At 38.3% G+C, this 21,387-nt stretch overlaps 1 protein-coding gene across 3 annotated transcripts in view; it reads right to left on the reverse strand.

Moving 5' to 3' along the window:
* Window positions 1-21,387, reverse strand: part of TSPAN12 (tetraspanin 12) — a 65,438-nt gene that overhangs the window by 2,567 nt on the left and 41,484 nt on the right. For all 3 annotated transcript variants that reach the window (XM_081243864.1, XM_081243862.1, XM_081243863.1), the window contains one exon: window positions 16,775-16,918. In XM_081243864.1, the coding sequence (XP_081099990.1) occupies window positions 16,775-16,918 (144 nt within the window). The remainder of the gene's footprint in view (window positions 1-16,774; window positions 16,919-21,387) is intronic.

The raw sequence follows: 21,387 nt of genomic DNA on the forward strand, positions 1-21,387 counted from the left end.
GAGCCATGACTGAGGAAAATGGGGGGCAGGAGGAAGCAAAGAAAAGAAGGTAGAATGGGACTAACAATTGTCATAAGTTACCTATTAGGTGGCCAATGCATAGGATACTTGCCCTGTCTCTAGTGAGCCCACATCATAGAAAAGATAATTCACCCTTCAAAAGGGAAGCTGATTCTAAATTAAAGTGAAAATCTAGAAAAAGTTAAAATTATAATAAAATTCACGAACTTTGTAGATTCTGAGATTTTTCTCTATTTGGATGATAACAAATTAGCCTCCCACAGTTTCATGGATGCTACAGAAGACAGAGACAAAGGGCTTTATTACGTATAGCAATAGCAATAGCCAGGGTACATGTCAGTTCCTCAAGTCCCAAGGGCAACATGAAGAAGGCCAGATGATGCCTGCACACACAGAGGATTACATTATGGGAAAGGAACTCCAAGCTTAGGGAACCCTAATATTTTATAATGGGCAGTAAGTGCACCTGCTCCTTATATTGGAGAGACACATTATCTTCATTATACTAGACAGTAAACAAACCTGCCCTCTTCTCTGAAGGGAGACACTGTCTATCTTCAAGGCTTTTTTCTATGCAAACACCCTTGAAAAGACAGTCCAGAACAAAGGCAGCCAGTGTCTCTGCTTGTAAGACACACAGAAATGCAAGAGACCCATGGAAAATTATCTCCCAACAAGAACTCGACGTTTTGAAGCTTTTATTCTGAGTTTGGGGTAAAAGTGACTCAGTGCTTACTTACCCTGCTGAGGCAGTCACATGAATAAAAGAAAATTGACAATTATTGAAATAACTGCCTCCTTGTTTTATTCCCCAGATTCCATAAGTAACTAAATCTAGGAAAGCAAGACTATTGACTCAGTTGCTAATTTGTGCATTATACTGGAGGAGAGGAATGAATAATATGTAATTCTTAGATTTCCAAAGACACTGATCAGTAAGTGTACCCTAATAAGCCATTACTCTCAAGAAATAAAAATCATGTAGAATTAGTCACAGACCCATTTCAATAACTACCTTTTTTGGTATACTATGTAATGCAAATTAACAGCAAAACATTAACAAAGTTTTATCAATTTCACCAAAAACGAAGTTAAGATATTTATAATTAATACTACTTAACACTGGTTTAATAAAATCACTTTTCTGGTCTTCATACCTATTTAATACATACACACGTGTGTGCATGGGTGTGTGCACACACACACACACACACACTGTGGGAAACCAAAATAGATGTCACAATCTCCAAAATTCAAATATTTTTCAAAGAGATCCACTCAGGTAGTCTCTCAGAGCCCATTCACTCTTATGCTTATGTGTAATTCCAACAAGCATCTTTATAGGACACCATATAGATCATGAGCTGCAGAGTCAGAATTGTGAATTCAGATCCATCCTCTGCTACTTATAAACTATGTGACTTTGGGAATATTACTTAATCTCTCTGTGCTTCAGTTTTCTCATCTGAAAACATGAATGATAATAGTGCCTACCTGTTTGGGATGTTGGGAGAATTAAATGAACAAGCACATTTAAACATTTAGAATGTGATCTCATATATGGTAAGAGCTCTAGGAATCATATGTAACTGGTACGTCAGCCCACAGAAGATTAGAAAGCACACATTAAAAGAGATGCAAAATCTATGAAAAGCAGGTATTAATGGACAAGGAGTACAACACCTTTTTAGAGTATAAAATACCAAAAGCACAGCATTGTGTCACCACCGAGTATTAATGAAACAGTCCTTGCCCACAAGAGCCAAGGTGGCAGTCACTCTTTCTCAAGACAGTGACGGAACTATCCAAAATGATTTTTGCCACTGAGATGATAGATCATGAGCCTCGTCATGAAGCAGAGAAATCTTTAACATAGTTTGAAAAGAGGCAACCAAAAATACTTAATTAAAAGAGTTTAGCTTCAGACATTTGGGAAATTAATTTATATTAACTTATCATTTAACATCGTTGCTAAGTAATGCAGCACCAGATCATCAAATCCATCTTTAAAGAAATTGATATAAAATGGCTTTGCATTGTTTAGTTGATTCCTTAACTATGTTTTCAGTATTTATTACAAAGATGGTTCTTTAATGGATAAAGAATCAGCATGGGCATACCAATATGTTGGTAATAATAATAATAATAAATTCCACAATTAAAGCTAAACTACTCATGGAATACATATGCTAATGATTCAACCCTGTGAAATCCTGTAAGTCAATTATTGTTTGATTTCTACCTTTTCAGTAGTCCCTGGTGCTTAAATTTTACCCATATAGTTCTTCCTATTGGTATAAGATCTCCCACCCCTTTAGACTAATTCACTCTAAGTTGAATGTGCAGAAAAGGTAATATTTTTTTTAATCTGTGACTAAAACAAAGCAGAGATTGATAACTAAGCTACAGTCTACTGTATTTCATATTTTGGCATCAGGTAAAGTCTCTTTCAATTTTATTTTAAACAATCACGTTTACCCAAAATAAAGGCACAGTAAATAATATCATCTAGGATGGTTTGGGAATGTGATATATTAGATAACACTGAATGTTCTAGAGTGGGAGGGGAACTTGGAAGTCAATAATTCAACTTTCTAACTTGTAAAAATATGGCTAAAAAGCACTTCTACAGTGCCATCCACAAAACTGGCAGAGAAATGACCTCTGAATAGTCTCTCCCCTACATAAACAGTGAAAGCACTAGCAAAAATTGTAAGAATCAACATTTTTAGAACTCTGGAAATTATCCAAACACTTGCAGCAATCTGGGGAGCATTTATTCAAGAAAAGCACCTGAACCTCAGTAAGAACAGCAAGCTTTGTGGCATTTTAATTTGCCTTACTCCCATCTCCCCTCCCCAGCTCTGCAGGAGCCTTGAAAATAAACAGCTGACGATTATGGTAAAAACCCGTGGTCTGGCAGCCACCAAAGGCAACAGAGTAGGGTTGGAGCTCCTTCAAAGCCCCATTCTCAGAGAATTGTCATTATTTGTCCTATCTGGTGGTTCCCTGGAAGAGCTCACTTGCAAGGCTGTCTTTATTCGACTTGACTTGCAGCTCAACCAGGGCGACAGCCTTTTCCCCTGGGAATATTTGTCAAAAGCATTTAGAGGTAACTGTTCAACACTGAGGCTGCCTGAGGTAGTGGATAAGAGTTGCACACAATGGGCTAGTCAAAAGTTTAAAAGGAAAAACTGGAGAATGTGAAATCCATAGGGGGTTTGGCAGAGCTCTCACATATTTGTGGGGGTCTAGAAAGTTACACATGTGAGTAGAGCTCTGCTCAAGCCCAGGGTTGTGCACAGGCTCAGGAAAGACCTAAAAAGGCCCTAAGATCTCACTTCTGGTTAACCTTGAGGCTCTGTACACCCTTGGCAAAGGCTGGGAGACTTACTGGTTCCAGGTATCTAAAGGAAACTTCAGTTCATTCATTAAGTGACCACTAAGCTAAGTGAGCCAAGATTTCAGTGGCCACACAGGACAGAGAGTACAGACTTCACAGAATTAGTTCAGAAAAGTAACTAATGAGCAAACAACAAACTTTGGGGAGAGGGGAGAATCTGATTTCCAAAGTTGCCACATTATATATATATATATATATATATATATATTTTTTTTTTTTTTTTTTTTTGCGGTACGCGGGCTTCTCACTGTTGTGGCCTCTCCCGTTGCGGAGCACAGGCTCCGGATGCGCAGGCTCAGCGGCCATGGCTCACGGGCCCAGCCGCTCTGTGGCATGTGGGATTTTCCTGCACCAGGGCACAAACCCATGTCCCCTGCATCGGCAGGCGGACTCTCAACCACTGCACCACCAGGGAAGCGCCACATTATATTGTTTTAAATGTCCAGTTATCAACAACAACAAGAATTATAACACATACAAAGAAACAAAAATGTATGGCGCGCACACACACACACACACACACACAAAAGCCATCAAAAAAAAAAAAAAGCTCTTCTAAAGAAAAGGACTCCCTGCTTCACTAGACAGCCCTTTCCACACGTGGACAACACTAATTCTTAACAAGCATTTCCCTGTTGAAAACTGTCTTCCTAATAAGGATGCACTAGTCCTAATTCTGCTCTTAAGTGACTGGTTTTCCATAAGGTAGAGAGCCATATTTGAAGTGTCATCACTTTCCCTTTAACCACTCACTTCCCTAGGCTAAATATTCCTAGCTCTTTCATGTTTTCCAAATATATACACTTCATCATCCTGATGATCTCTTTCTGGATGGTGTTGATTTTGTCAATGTTTCTTTGAAAATAAAACTGATTTCTAACTCTAAGAAACTAGAAAATGCAATGAAATATTAAGACAATCCAGGCTGTTGTGAATGGGTTTGGATGCCAGTGAAAAAATCTTTTCAGTTCCACCAGAAGGGTGGACGTGGGATTGTATCAATATTGCTCAGCAGGACCTGGCCTCCTTAGAGATCACCGGGCCTGAAGATTGCCTCCCTGTTGAGGTGGGCAAGGGTCATTTATTCAAAGCAAAGGTTATAGTTAGGCTCCTCAGTGTTTATAAATAAGTCAGTCTTATTCTTTCCTCAGTTAGTTTACAAAGATCACTCCCAAACAAGACAGAATTTTAGTATTTAGTTTAGTACTAAGTTTGTTATCAGAATTCATTACATTATATTTTATTATTCTCCATCAGGAACTCCTCAGAAAGAGGTGTTATCTACAGATTATTTAAAATAAATGAAATAAATTGATGTCTCTAGGTACTCTAAATTATATCCAAATGTCAAACCAGACCACCAAATTCTGCCACGCTGGAATGTATTAACCTGTGCCCTTGCATATTATTTTCCACTGAAGTGTATTTTAATGTTACTGAAGAACACCATAAGAAATTTCTCTACAAAATTTGTGGAAAATAATATTGAAGATATTTTCCTAGATAACTTAGAGTAGTAGATATAAAATCCCACTTGAAAAAAACATTTTTGGATTTTGCTCCCTTTGAAAAATTAGAATACTTGCCCTCCAAACATTAAAAATGATGCTGGTGATTATGTGTCATTTCACCTGGGCTTTCAGAAAGCTCAGGGGCAAATACGAAAGTCAACCACAGTTATCCCATTTGCCTTCACATTAAGCATGTCTAATTACTCTTTCCTTAATCCTGACTTTCCATTGCTCTTTATGTAGCTTTCCCTTCCAGTTTTATCCAGCTATAATTGACACACAGCACTGTATAAGTTTAGGGTGTACAGCATAATAATTTGACTTACATATATCATGAAATGATTATCACAATAAGTTTAGTGAGCATCCATCATCTCATATAGATACAAAATAAAAGAAAAAGAGGAAACATTTTTTCCTTGTGATGAGAACCCTTAGGATTACTCTCTTCACAACTTTCATATATAGCATACAGCAGCATTAATTATACTAATCGTGTTGTACATTACATCCCTAGTACTTATTTATCTTATCCAGTGCTACTTATTTGTATTATTCATCCATTGTATCCTTTTGTTGTATGTTGCATTAAATCCTTTAATAAAAACAGATACAAAGTATAAATATATAAATAAAAGCACAAATCTCTCTACACGGCACACAATTTGATATTTCTTTGGTGACTTAGGAGGCACTGTAGAAACTTGCAGCATACTAAGTATCATGCTGAATTCCAATGAACTATTTACACAATTACTTAAAGTTAAGGATTAACTTTCCAAAAGAATATTCCTCTTCCTGAGAAGACAGTATTTTTCCAGATTTCTGTGTATAAAATAATTGTCTGCCTCAGCCACTCTTTAAATTCTTCGTAGAAGCAGCTCCAGGGTTTACTGTCCATTCTGCATCACCCTCTTTGAAGTAATTCAGTCTGAACACAAGTTGTGAGCTTATTTTGAGCCAGTCAAATAATCATGCATAAGGTTTACACTTTTCACTGTAAACTCGGAAGTTTTTGTTGAAAAGCAAGACACTAAGTCTAGAGAAGAAAAAATGGAAATATGTCTCTGTAATCTATTGTACTGTTCATAGATATTTAGTTGCATAAACAAACATTTCTGTTGAGCGGGTCAAAAGGGGAAATAGAAATGTTAGAGTTCAAAACTGCATTCCATTTCACAAAGGTTTTTTAATTCAAAATAGGAAGGAACAGAATTGCATTTATTTGCTTTTCTCAAAATAAAATACTCTGAGTTGATTTATCCTGAATATGTTTTCTTCCTAGATAAAGCCACATTAATAACCTCAGATAATTCAAAGGTATGAATAAGACAAGTTAGCTAGTCTACTTTACTTGCTGCAATATTAAAATTCTGGTCAACTGTAAATAACAACACTACCTTTTTATCAGAGAAAAATCACTAAACCCCATATTTCCTGGAATCTATTTGAAGGCATGTCAGGATGCCTCATTTCACTTGAGGAAATTATACACTTGAAATTATGCTCTGATCTGTCTCCAAAATGAGTTTCTAAAATTAGAAGAACCCCCGTGGCTTTTCGGTACTCAATATTCACAAGCCACATCAAAAAATTAGGCAGACTTCTAATGTGCTTATGAAGATAAAGTATAAACAAAATCTAGGTGCCAATACATGCCAGTATTGATATTCCTGTCATTGATTTTTCATAATAAACATAACTCCCAAGTTTGAAATGACTGTGTTAATTATCAGGTACAAATATATAATATTCAGACCCATTTATTTTAAAATTGATAGCAGTTCATGAGTTCATGAGCTTTAAAGAGGTTGGAACAAAAGTTCTCCACTGATAATCATAAGCTCTGCAGGGAAATAAATCCTTCCTTACAAAAGAAAAATTCAACAGCAAGTAATAAAATTCACTGCAGGATTTTCTGTTCTCTTAAGAGTAAAGTTAGCCAAACCCATACATAGGAAATGCAGTAGAAAAAGTCTTCATGTATCTCAAAAAACAACAGGCCCTCACATCTCATTTGATCTTCACAAGTTCCCCATTAGAGAAGCACGATCCTCAAGTTTAAATGACTGTGTTTTTTGAACATTTGTCATTTTCACCAAAGATATGTGGTTATAAAGAAACTAGCTTCAGCAAACTCAGAAGGTGGTATTCTCCCTAGGGAGGTGAGGTCCAGGGGCAGGCATTCCCTGCCTCACTGAGCAGAACATGTACAAAGCCCTCATCAGAGGTCCCTCACTGGGCCCTTCTGTCCCCTAAATATTTGTCCTTAAGAAGTGGGAAGGTGTGAAAACAAGCAAAGTGGGAAACTACATGAAGTCCCCAAAACCTTGACCTAAATTCTACCTTCAGCCAACACAAATAGAACTAGAAAATGCGTATTTTCCTGTATTACTAGCAAGTTTCTGGGCAATTTGGTTAGTTAAGAATCTAATCATAGATCACTAATTTTTCTATTTACTCTAATAAATATGTTAATAAGTTCCTGTTATTGTCATTAGCTATCACCATGCATTGAAGATTTGTGTTTATTATGTGCCTAGTGGTTTGCTAAGGGTTTCCTAAGTAGCTCTATTTATTTTTATAAAACCATAATGAGGTAGGTACTATTATTATCTCATTTAATAGACAAGAAAATTGAGGTTTAGAAGTGAAAAAAAATCTATAAACACTCAGCTTGCTTCTCACCATGTGCTCCACATCTTGAAATTTTAGTACCTAACTGAAGTATGGGCTTTGAAATCAAATAGATCTGAGTTTAGACACTTACTAGCTCTACGAAATTGGACTAGGTCACCGAGCCTTTCTGTGCCTCACATTTCTCATCTGTAAAATGGAAATAATAATACTGTACCTTCATAGAAATGTTTTAGGGCTGAAAGGATGTAATGTATGTAAAATGCTGCTCACAGAGCTGTGTATATGTCTCCTATTTGAGAAATCCAACGTGTACTTTTCAATCCCTAATTTACTTTAACTCTCAGCTATTACTGTAGTAGACACTACAAGCCCGCACTATTTTAAGGGTTGTAAACATGCTAATTCACTCACCAAACAACCTGAGATGGGTACTCTGGTTATCCTCACTTTACAGATAATAAAAATGAAGCAGGGAGGTTTAAAACTTGCCCGAGGTCACACACCTAATGAGTAGAGGGAAAGTTTAACCCAAAGAGTCTAGTTTTTGGAACCTAGCCTTAACGTCTGAACCACGTTTCCTCACTAAGGAAAACTCATTCTTAGAATCCTCTCCTTCTTTGACTTTCAGGACACTGCTTTCCATTCCTTCTCTACCTACAATAGGTGCCTTCTCCACTGCCCTTACGGGTTTCCATTTTCCAACTTCTGTCCTCAGCTGCATACCTTACACCATCTCTTTGTGTGGTCTTACCTCCTCCTGTGCATGTATAGCCTCATACACACTGATAACACCTGTAAACTGACAGTTCCCCCACCTGCTCTAGGCTGTTCTCTACTCTTCACGGTAGGTAGCATTTTCTAGGGGAACACAGCCTCCTAGCCAGAGGCCACGTTTCCCAGCCTCTCTTGCAGCTAAGCACAGCCATGTGAGCCAAGAGAATGTGAGCAGAGGTGCTGAGGGCAGAGCTTCAGGCACTGGATGTTCTCCTTCCTACCTCCTCCTCCTCCCAATTGACTGGAACTGGAGGAAAACAGGGGAAACTTTGGAAAAGACAGGTGTCATAAAAGGTGACACTATCTCACCCCTGGGTCCCTGGGTGAACTTGTGCAGCAGGGCTGCCTGGCAGCCTGGACCAGCTGAGTGGTGCATGAGAGAGAAATAGAGTCCTACCTCATCCAAGCCATTGTATCTGGAGTTAGCACTTTCCTAAGTAGTGCACACAAACCCCAGATCTCTGGCGGAGTTCTGTCTCCTGAGCTTCATACTTCCTACTGGTTTTCTGCACATGGAGGACTTGACAGGAACCCTAAACCCAGCATTTTCAAAATAGAACTAATCAAATCCTATCACTCCCCTCAATGAACAGCTTTCTCATCTCTCTAGGGTCCAAGTCAATGTCAGGTGTCCTTGTCCTTGTACCTTCCCTGTCACTCACTCCCCACACCCACCCCAATCATCATTCAGTTCATTCTCCCTCTTAAATATCTTTCATATTCATCTCCTCCTTGCCTTCCTCAGTGGCACACCTGAATTCCAGCCCTTACAATCCCTCACAGTGAATTACGTGCACAGTTTCCCACCTGATTTCCCCCCGTCAAGACCCAATTCTCACCTCAACTTATGCTCCACAGTGCCGACCTAATGATTTTTTAAGCACAGATCTAAAATTGTTACTTTGTGCAGTACTTTTTCAGGTCAAAACATTATAATGGCTTTCATATCAGTACCTTCTAAAGGCAAAGTTTGCAAGTCTCTACTAATAAAGCACAAGAGGAAAAGTTGCTTGAATACTGAATAGGTAACAGGAAGCTCACAACTGAACTATGTTGAGAAAGAGAATGAAAGAAAAGAAGAAGGCGTTTGTATACCTGAAGCAAAACTGGCAGAATAGTTCAAGGCCTGATTAGATCAAGTGAAGCTTGAATATGAAAGGGATTCATCCCCCCTCCACCAAGACCAAACTCATCCTACAGGGCTTCAGATGATAAAACAGATATCACCCCAAGTCTGAGTCAACCTGATCCCTGCCAGCAGTTACGGAGGAGATAATGAAGTCAGCAGAGAGGCACGAGGGAGGGTCTTTGCCTTTATACAAAAGAACCTTGAGAATGGAACTTCTTAGGTATATTCCATCTAAATAACCACTGGGCTTGAAAGCTGCCTATGGTTCACTATCTGGGCAGGAGATTCTTTGTGTGTTTATCTGAGAATGGAGCTTCATTATTAATAAATCAGAATCCCATGACAACTCTGTTCTCAGTTTTACTTTCCTAACAATGTCTCAAATTTGTGAACCTGTTTGTCGCTTCATTCGGCAACTACTCACAGACTTCAGGATAAAATGCGTGCGTTAGCAGGACATACAGGGCTCTTCATAAGCCAGCATCTTCCCTGTCCAGCCCTCCTCAGGCCTGTGCTCTTGCTGTGCTGTCTTGCTTCCAGCTCTAACTCTGCACCGTTGCCTCTGCCTGAAATGCCCTTTTGGGCCCCATAACCCCCCAAATGATTTCTGCAACTGGCTAACACCTGCTTAGCTTTAAGATTGGAGGCCCAGTGAACTACTACCCACTCTGTGTGCTTTCACTGCACATCTCAATCGCAAAGACAGTGGCAATGAAGGACTGCCCACCCAGTGTCAGGCTCCTTCCTGTGTCCCAGTCAAGATCATCTCATGCCTACCTCTTCTTTTAGCCACTGAAGTGAGGATCGTTTCTATGCAGATGTGACCAACCTCACATCAGTGCAACTGGATGGTACCTGGCCAGGGGCCTAAGCTGTTACCTCTTGCTTCCTGCCTTGGGCTTCTCTTTCAACACTTGCCCCTAATTTTGTTTGTTTGGGGTGTGGAAATCTACTTGGTCCCAAGAAGAATCTCACTAGCAGCTTAAGAGCAGGATTCCCTGGGAGAAAAATAATCCATCCCACAACTAGGTAGACATTGCCATAAGGCCACACCCCCATTTCCCCACCATGTCCTTTTGTACCCACAATACTCTGTCATGTTTCTTCCTCTGGCTCAGAAGTGCTGAGATAATATTTCTACATGTAGGATGTTGTGTGTGAAAATTATAAAATAAAAGTTGTTTCTATTAGTCAAAGCAGACATATAGTACTGACTCACCTTTCTAATTCTAACAAAGATGTTGACAGGGGAAAAGTGTTAATAAAAAGTGTTGAGGGCTGAGATACTCCCCCCTCCCCAAATTGTACATGGATTATAAAACAAATATCATTTGCCAAAGACAGCAGCATGCAAAGGAGATGGGTGAGGAAGGACCTCCAACCTGGGTGAAGGCTGAATTCTTAACTCTCAGCTCACAGAAAGGTTGATACACAACTGAGAGAATAAAAACCTCAGACAAGCCATCCCACATGGTCACCATGAGCTGCCCCCAGCTTTAACCTGGGGGAGCACCCCTGCATGTCCATTTACTATCTGTGAGCATTGGAGACCTATACACACCATCACCATCTGGGTTCTTCATCCGGCAAGTCAGGACTCAGAAAGATCACATCCCCTTCACATTCATACCCCTGCCCTGTTTCATCTCTTTATTTGTAATGTAGAGGTTTTCTGTTACTCAGAAAAGAAATAAACAACCTTCTAAAGAGGCAGAAATGGTGTGGAGCAAAATCATTTGCCGCAAAGGAAATTATTAAGAGTATTTGAGGGCTTCCCTGGTGGCGCAGTGGTTGAGAATCTGCCTGCTAATGCAGGGGACACGGGTTCGAGCCCTGGTCTGGGAGGATCCCACATGCCGCGGAGCAACTAGGCCCGTGAGCCACGACTACTGAGCCTGCGCGTCTGGAGCCTGTGCTCCGCAACGGGAGGCCGCGATAGTGAGAGGCCCGCGCACCACGATGAAGAGTGGCCCCCGCTTGCCACAACTAGAGAAAGCCCTCACACAGAAATGAAGACGCAACACAGCAAAAATAAATTAATTAATTAATAAAAACTCCTACCCCCAACATCTAAAAAAAAAAAAAAAAAAAAAAGAGTATTTGATATTCAAACCCAATACACCATGGAACATATCAAGACTAAGCATCCAAAGAAAAAGTGTCCCAAAGGCACACAGCTTCGTAGAAACCATCTTTCTGACCGGCCCTTACATAACCTCTGTGAATAACTATTCTGAAGAAGCAGTCAATCTCTTTTAACAGTAGTTTTTCTCCTAACTACAAAACAAAGAAATGTGGTTTTGGAAGTATATTTTATTTGACTCTCTCCCTCTTGGTTTTACATTTTGAGTTGGTCCATTTGAAGTAGGGCCTGTTGTGAGCTTGTTTACATCCATTTATTTTTCTTGAGGTGGTATACAGAGGAGGAAAGTGCCATTTCAGTTTCTTTGAGGAGGTGTTTTTGCTTCATTTCCTATCTGAGAGCAAACACTGCAACTATTCCCTACAACTGTGGTTCTTCACACTTTTAGGTATGGAGCCCCAAGAAAAGCTGATGAAAGCTATGGATCCTACTCACTGAAAAATGCATATAAAACATCAAAAACAATTTCAACAATACCACTTTTCTCTTGAAGCCCATCCAAGAACACAGGTCCATGGGCAAGGGGTTAGAAGTCCCTGTTCTACCAAAACTTTTTTTCTACCAGGCTTCTTTATTCTTTCTCTCTTTTTATTCTCCAATCAAGTCTAGAACTTTAGTAACTGATAGGATGGAAAACTCGGCAGGTGAAAGAAGGAAGAGACGCATCTCAGTCCTGTATTTTACCAACTTAAACTCTGAGTCTGCGGTTTTGCTGAAGCCAAGTCTCACACCCACTATTTAGAGAGTGTGGTTACACAAACAGTCCCAAATTGCAGGGTAGGAAGCAGTCAGGAATCATTGGTCCAGGCCACCTCCAGGGGGGCTTTTACGCTGCAGTTCCCTAGGCTAAAAAAATACTCTTCAGTGGATCTTTGCATGGCTGGATCCTTCTCACCAACTGGTCTCGGTTCAAATGTCACCTCCTAAGACAGCCTGTTCCTAAACATCCTATCTTAAATAATTCCCTCACCAGTAAAGCCATTCTTTAGCACATGACCCTGTTCAGAGTCTTCAAAGTGCTTACCGCCACCTGAAATGATTTTTTATTGCTGTTTTTTTCTTGTTAAATGTCTATATCCCTAACTAGAACATAAGTTATACTGGAGGAGAGTTTTTTGTCTGAAATATTTTCCATGGTATCTTCGGCGTTCACAATAGCACTTGGAACCCAGTAGGTACTCAAAACTGTTTGAATGAATGAATGGGATAGAACTAAATTGAGGGTCAGAGATAGTTTTATCTGTGGAGTTTTAAATCTATACTTTTATACGAGATTTTATACAATTTATACTTTTAAATCTATACTTTTATACAAGTGGATAGCTCATTATGGATATTTGAGGAGCTGTGTGCCAAACCCAACAATACCACTGATGGAAATATTTTTAAAATGTGCGATTGTTGCTATATTTCCACTCTGTCATTTTTCACAGATTTCAAATATGTCATAAAATATGACATATGGGTCAGGGACCATGCAGGCCACCAGATGGTTGAGAATGATTTATTTCCTTGATTTCAGACTACTGAAGAAAGACTACAGGAAGAAAATCAGTTCTTATCTCTAAGCTTACAGAATATGAAAGATAAAAGGGACCTTGAAGTTCATCTAGTCCAGATTCACTCTTAATTTAAAAATCCATTCTACCCACCAATGACATAGTTATCTGACCTTGACTTTAATATTTTTAGTGATGAGACACTCACGATTTTACAAGAGAACCTTTCTCACAACTGGACGGATTTTGATGAGCAAGGTCTTCCGTCTATTGATTCAAAATTTCCTTCCTGTAACTTCTGGCCCTTGGAGCAACAATGAATAAGTCTAGTTCCTGTTCGGAATGATGAACTTTGAAATTTTTGAAGGCCTCTAAAATATCTCCTTTCAGTACTTGCTACTTCAGAATAAATTTCCCAAATACCAACAGCTGTCCCTCACTTGTTCACCCTTTCAAACCCCTCATCTTTCAGGTGGATGATCTCTGGGCACACTGCAATGAGGAAACGTATGTTCTCCTGGGCAAAGTGGAATTAAGTCTTATTTTTAATGATAGATTTAATTGTACTTTTGCCATAAAGCTACTAAGTGATCCACTTTTGTAAGTCAGCTATGCACATAATTATGTACTATGTTAGCAATATCAGCATCTGTTATTAATTGTAAAATGCAAAAGCATATTACTCTGATATAATGAACCTCTGTCTCTGTTGGAAGTCTGTCTAAAGAACATCTCGTAACTGATAATGTCAGCTTGCTTTTCAAAGTCTTTTGATGAAAATATGAGAAAACTTTTAAGATAATATGGGCCATCAATTTGCACTTGCACAATAGTGTGGTTTCTTTTAATCTTAAAATTCATGTAACAAGCAATTATAGACATCCTGAAATTAAAGTGTCTCATTATGAATACTACTAGCAAAAGTGAATTGCATTTTTAAAGAAAAAAATTTTATTAAATGTTTAATTGACTGCTTTTCAACTAAATAATAAAACTGAAGTGAATCTGTCCATACTCAGACTTTGTGGGAAGATACGGTAAATTCATTCATGTTTTGTCATTCTCAGGATCAATACTGGTTATAATCATGTTACCAGTATGAATCACTAAAGGAAGTAGAAATTATTATATATGTAGCCCAATAATTCCCCATATTGACTTGCCACTCCTAAAAACTAACAAACGGATTAAAGTTCACACTAGGAAAGTAGACAGGTTTCAATTCACATGTCTACACTTCCAGCTATACTGTAATCCTCTGGGATTTTTTGGTTTTGTATTTTTCTGCAGAATGGTTTACTATCCCAGGAGGAGGTTCTCCCTGGGGCTTACATCTTAATAAATAAATATCTGTCTGTAATCATCTGTTTTTTAAAACCTAGTGGTAAGTTATAATGTATTTGAATATCCACAATTACATCTGCATCTAATATTATCTTAGAAATATTAAGCTTGATTTCCTGTTTTATGAAATCAATAGGACTTTAACTGGTGAACTTGTTAGGTAACCATCCCTACTACAGACACCAACCAATATTTACCCTTCACTCAGAAAAAAAAAATGTAACATAATCACTGAGGAACTCAGAGACACTGACTCAATAATCCTTCATTTAATATACAATATCTTGTATATTTCTTTTCATTCAAAGCCAGAATGCTACTAAGCATAATATGTTTAAAATTAACATCCAAACACAATACTTCCCAGTAGTGTGAGGCATGACTATAAGTATTTTGATTATCTTTTAAAGTAAACACCTGAGTTATTCAGTTGCTTCAACAATTCTTGTTATGAGATCAATTTCATCCCCTCTAAATTCGTATGTTAAGTCCCTAATCTCCAGTACCTCAGAATGTGATCTTATTTGGAAATAGAATCCTTGCAGATATAATTAGTAAAGATGAGGTCATACTGGAGAAGGGTGGGCCCCTAGTCTAATATGACTGGTGTCCTTATGAAAAAGGGAAATTTGGAGACAGATGCAAACAGGGAGAATGGCATGTAAAGACAAAGGCAGAGATCTGGGTGATGCTTCTACAAGCCAAGGAACACCAATGATTCCCAGCAAACCACCAGAAGCTGAGGGAGAGGCATAGGCATAGATTCTTCCTCATATGCCTCAGAAGGAACCAACCTTGCTGACACCTTGATCTCAGACTTACAGCCTTTAGAACTGTGAGACAATAAATATCTGTTGTTTAAGTTACTCACTTTGTGGTACTTTCCTGCCCTAGAAAGACTAACACAATTCTGAATCTCTTAAAGATTTTTGGCACTCCTCTTTGTGGCCTGCCTTCAGAGCCCAAAGCACTTTATTTTGGGTATCCTTAAATGTGGCAAAGGCTTGTCCTCTAAGATGAATTTTTTAACAGTCAAAAGTTATTCATCTCTAAGACATGAATGAAATGAAACATTTGTGTGGGTAATCCAGCATCTTTTTCAAATTCATTAATTTACACTATAAATTAATAAAACTGATTTTCGTGCATCTCTACAACTGACTTTGGCAGACAGCCTAAAAGATGTTTTGAACAATAACAGTATTTCTAGGGAAAAACAGATGTGTGTGTGTGTGTATTATATTATGAATGGTGTAAATTGTTACTTTATGTTAATATGATTTGTGGTACCCAGATACTTGACTGGTGATGTATCTGGGAAATGATCCCAGCCCATCAGCCTGAGCAGCTTTCCTTCCACCTGATTTACATTTTGAGCTTCCATTCTAGATCAAGACTACAATAAAGCCTTCTATAAAGATGGAACTGTCTTATATCTGTGTTGGCCTACACAAGAACTGCTAGTCCCAAGTGGCTGTTGAGCCCTTAAAATGTGGCTAGTGCAACTGAGGAAATGCAATTTTTATTTTATTTTATTTTAATTGAAATAGCCACTTGTAGCTATTGGCTACTCTACTGGAATGGTGTAGTTCTAGATTTTAATTTGAAAATAGGATTCCTCTGCTAACAAAGTTTGAAAATCACCATTAAAAATGAAGGAATAGGAAAACTTCTGCTAACAAAGGAATAACGGATGATTCTGATGAATTCTCCCCAAAAACATAAATATGCACGTTTCTTAGCCATTTGATAACTGACTTTAATCCCACTGAGCATCTAACTTCATTAAATCAGCTAAAACTAACATCACTGATCATTAGCCAGCAGGGGGACCTGAAGAGACGAGGACAGCATTTTCTCTGGAGAGTAGAAGGGTTTTTGGGGGTTTTTTGGGTTTTGTTTTTTTTGGGTTTTTTGTCCACCCCCCACCCCCATGTTTTAGTCTATATGGAAGCCCTAAATACACAGTCTGCTCAAGAACTGCAAACCTTGTCTTCCCGAATGTCCAGAGTTAGTCACACACTCTGCATGTCTGTTTTTAAAGCGCTCTTAGGAAGTGGCAATAGAGCTTGGTTCTAGACAATACAGTTCAAAATCCAGTTAATTCTAAAACCTAGTCTTTCCAAATTTACTTTGTTAAAATGTGATTAGTATTCAGATTTTTATATTAACTTTTAGCTTTGTCCTCTTTCTCCACATTTCAGAGGAAAAAAGTTTTCGGGTCCCTCATATTTAGACAGAAGAGGAAAATTGCATTGGCATGTTGTTGATTCTTTACTTCCATGATAAGTTAATGACATATGGCCTTACCTCTTGATAAAGGTCACTGAGATCTTCCTGGTGGGCCTGTTTGGAACATCCTGGGAATTCCCTAACACAACAGGAATCTGGGGGCCAGTCCATTTCTGTCATTTCCAGCCAGTCGGTGAAATAGACAACTCCACAGCACTTGAACTGCAAAAGAATGACTGGTCAGGCTCAGAAACAACAAAAATATTTTCTTAACTTATGGGAGACTGAACGTTAGATTTCTTAAATATTTGTACCCAGAGCTAAAGTCACTTCTGTCATCACCTAATGATATGTGCACATTTTATGTTGACAACAGAAATGTAATAGAGGACTCCATAATGGAACAATTCTGAAAAATAATGCCCATAACACATGAAGACAGATCAGGCATGATTGAGTCTTACCTCCCCCCAAATGTAAAATCCTCTACAAGTGATCATATAGCAGCAAAGTTAATACACACTAACAAAACAAATAGCTGAAATCTTATATTTAACATTAAACCTCTAGCTACTAGGGAATAGTTGATCAATCTATTTGCATATTGCCTAGTTACCAACTTAACCGCTTAACAAATTCAAATATTATATTAAAACTTTCTGTAATCTCTGTAGAAAGATTTTTGGCCAACAGCCCACATCATAGAGATTACCCAACTCAATTCATTAACCAGTAAATTTCCAAAAATTTCTGAGATGTAAACATAGGTTTGGTCAACAAATTTTTATTCAACTGAGTGAGAAACTTGAAAAAAAAACTGTCATATTCTATCACCATAATCTCAGAAGAAGTGATGTGTCTTTAGTGTCAGTAAAGTTGGATTTAAGACAAACTATGTTGTCTTTGTTTCTTTTCAGTCTCATTTCACCAACTATTAACAAAAACCTTCTCTGGTCAAAGTTCAGAAACCGTGCTTAAGGACATATGTAGATTAGATTCAGAGTAATTAACTATGAAAACTTTCTGTCCTTGGGTAGAGGGCGGTTACTCTCCCATATAGTCAAAAACAAGGGTTATGTACAGGCAGTCAAGAAGAAGAATTTTGCCAGGAGTGACTGGCTTTGCAAATTATGTAGCCCAACAAATCAACCTGTGCTCAGGATTAACACTGTATTGTAAAATATCACAATCCACCATTTCAAAATTTCAACTAAAATAAACTTTAAAGAATTCTGAACTTCTTATGTAAAATGAAACAAGGAAACACAGAAAATGATTTTACATTTTTTCACTTGCTTAAATATCTAATTTTTAAAGAGAAAAAAAAATGGTCATGAAGAACCTAAGGGCGAGACGGGAATAAAGACACAGACCTACTAGAGAATGGACTTGAGGATATGGGGAGGGGGAAGGGTAAGCTGGGACGAAGTGAGAGAGTGGCATGGACATATATACACTACCAAACATAAAATAGACAGTTAGTGGGAAGCAGCCACATAGCACAGGGAGATCAGCTCGGTGCTTTGTGACCACCTGGAGGGGTGGGATAGGGATGGCGGGAGGGAGGGAGATGCAAGAGGGAAGAGATATGGGGATATATGTATATGTATAACTGATTCACTTTGTTATAAAGCAGAAAATAACACACCATTGTAAAGCAATTATACTCCAATAAAGATGTTAAAAAATAATAATAATAAAATAAAAATAAATAAATAAAGAGGAAAAGATCATCTTGAGTACTATAAATGATGAAATACTGATGCTATGAGTAATACTAAGATTTTCCAAGAAATTTTTTTAAAAAGTTTAGTATTTCCCTCTTATAAATTTGTTCTAAAATCCACAAATATACCACAAACATCACCAATTAAGTCAAACATAAGTTAACTTCATGTATTTTATTTTATTTATTTATTTTTTTGTTGTTATCTAAATTAATAGATTTTATTTTTTGAGCAGTTTTAGTTTTACAGAAAAACTGAGCAGAAAATACAGAGTTCCCCTGTACTTACCCCCGGCACCCCCCACCAGTTTCCCCTATTATTAACATCTTTCATTATTGTGGTACATGTGTGATAATAGATGAGCCAATATTGATAATTATTATTATTTTTTAACATCTTTATCGGAGTATAATTGCTTTACAATGGTGTGTTAGTTTCTGCTTTATAACAAAGTGAATCAGTTATACATATACATATGTTCCCATATCTCTTCCCTCTTGCATCTCCCTCCCTCCCACCCTCCCTATCCCACCCCTCTAGGTGGTCACACAGCACCGAGCTGATCTCCCTGTGCTATGCGGCTGCTTCCCACTAGCTATCTATTTTACGTTTGGTAGTGTATATATGTCCATGCCACTCTCTCACTTTGTCACAGCTTACCCTTCCCCCTCCCCATAGCCTCAAGTCCATTCTCTAGTAGGTCTGTGTCTTTATTCCTGTCTTACCCCTAGGTCCTTCATGACATTTTTTTTCTTAAATTCCATATATATGTGTTAGCACATGGTATTTGTCTTTCTCTTTCTGACTTACTTCACTCTGTATGACAGACTCTAGGTCCATCCACCTTATTACAAATAGCTCAATTTTGTTCCTTTTTATGGCTGAGTAATATTCCATTGTATATATATGCCACATCTTCTTTATCCATTCATCCGATGATGGGCACTTAGGTTGTTTCCATCTCCTGGCTATTGTAAATAGAGCTGCAATGAACATTTTGGTACATGTCTCTTTTTGAATTATGGTTTTCTCAGGGTATATGCCCAGTAGTGGGATTGCTGGGTCATATGGTAGTTCTATTTGTAGTTTTTTAAGGAACCTCCATACTGTTCTCCATAGTGGCTGTACCAATTCACATTCCCACCAGCAGTGCAAGAGTGTTCCCTTTTCTCCACAACCTCTCCAGCATTTATTGTTTGTAGATTTTTTGATGATGGCCATCCTGACTGGTGTGAGACGATATCTCATTGTAGTTTTGATTTGCATTTCTCTAATGATTAAAGATGTTGAGCATTCTTTCTTGTGTTTGTTGACAGACTGTATATCTTCTTTGGAGAAATGTCCATTTAGGTCTTCTGCCCATTTTTGGATTGGGTTGTTTGTTTTTTTGTTATTGAGCTGCATGAACTGCTTGTAAATTTTGGAGATTAATCCTTTGTCAGTTGCTTCATTTGCAAATATTTTCTCCCATTCTAAGGGTTGTCTTTTGGTCTTGTTTATGGTTTCCTTTGCTGTGCAAAAGCTTTGAAGTTTCATTAGGTCCCATTTGTTTATTTTTAACATCATGTATCTTACATAAGTCATTGAGTATCCATAAAAAATACATGTAGTAAAATGACCACTTTCTAAAAATCATAAACTACTACCTTTCCAAGTCAGTCTTTTTAAATCCTTGCACACAGAAGAAACCTACTTCTCATTTTCTAATGTCATGTGTTTTTCTGTGTTGCTGACAGGAGGACAGTTCTTGGAACACGCTCACTCCGTCCACAATAGAACAGCCCATTTATGTGGCCTTCTCAGGAAGTGAGGTGCTCCACACAAATGACTTTTCCAAATAACTTATGCATAGCATGTTCTGTGCCAAATGCTTTTTTTTTATTTTAATAAGTCACTGAGATATTGTTGCTTTTTACATAGTTGTTTTTCTTCATCAATAGAAGATACTGAATTGATACTGAAAATTTTCCTGGAAACTCCCTTAAGCAAACCCATTCTTCAGCCACACATGACTATGGTCTACATCTCCTTGGAGTCTTGCTGCCTCCTTTAGGGCCACATTATGAGATGGGGCCACTCTTCTAACATGCTGTCAAACCGGAAAATTCCACCACCATTTTATGTAAGCAGAACCTGAGGCTCTAAGGAACAGGACAAGTAAGTTGCCAAGATCACAGAGCAGCCGGCGGTGGAGCCTATTTTTTCTCAAGCCTATACTCCAACCTCTATGTTAGAATCAATAAATAAATACAGTTTTTAGCATCAGTATTTTTAAAGGTATTAGATAAACATCACTAGGGCTTAAGTGAGAGTCCACTAAAGTGAAGTACATGCCCAGAACTGCACTGAACGAGGAGTCAGGAAAACTGCAGCCTGACAAGTTTGCTCTACAATTTATTTTGGGAGAAGGTGGTTAGCTGAATTGTGTCTTTCCGTCCCACCAACAAAATTCACGGTGAGGTTCTAACCTCCAGAATGTGACCATATTTGGGAAGAAGGTCTTTACAGAAGGAATTAAAATAAGGTCATAAGAGTGGTCCTAATCCCATCTGACCTATGCCCTTATAAGAAGAGGAAATTTAAACACAGACACAGAGGTTAGATGACGTGAAGACACAGGGAGACGACTTCGGCTGTCTACAAGCCCAGGAGAGAGGCCTCAGGAAAAAAGCAATCCTGCCGACGCCTTGATCTCAGACGTCCATCCTCCAGAGTTGTGAGACAATAAATTTCTGTTGTTTAAGCCACCCAGCCTGTGGTACTTTGTTATGGCCGCAGCCTTAGCAAACTAATACAAGGGGCTTTTAAAAACTCTTTCAGGAGGCCCGGAGGTCTTCACCACCTCCTCTGGAGTGAAATAAGCCTATGACATAAAGGAGGGAACTTACCATACAACAAAGCTAAAAATATGTGTGCTATCATTTGTAGCGCTGTACATTGTCTCCCTAGGGTGGCGCCCTCTTT

This window comes from Mesoplodon bidens (assembly GCF_964165515.1).
Source record: "Mesoplodon bidens genome assembly, chromosome: 9".
Classification (NCBI taxonomy): Eukaryota; Metazoa; Chordata; class Mammalia; order Artiodactyla; family Ziphiidae; genus Mesoplodon; species Mesoplodon bidens.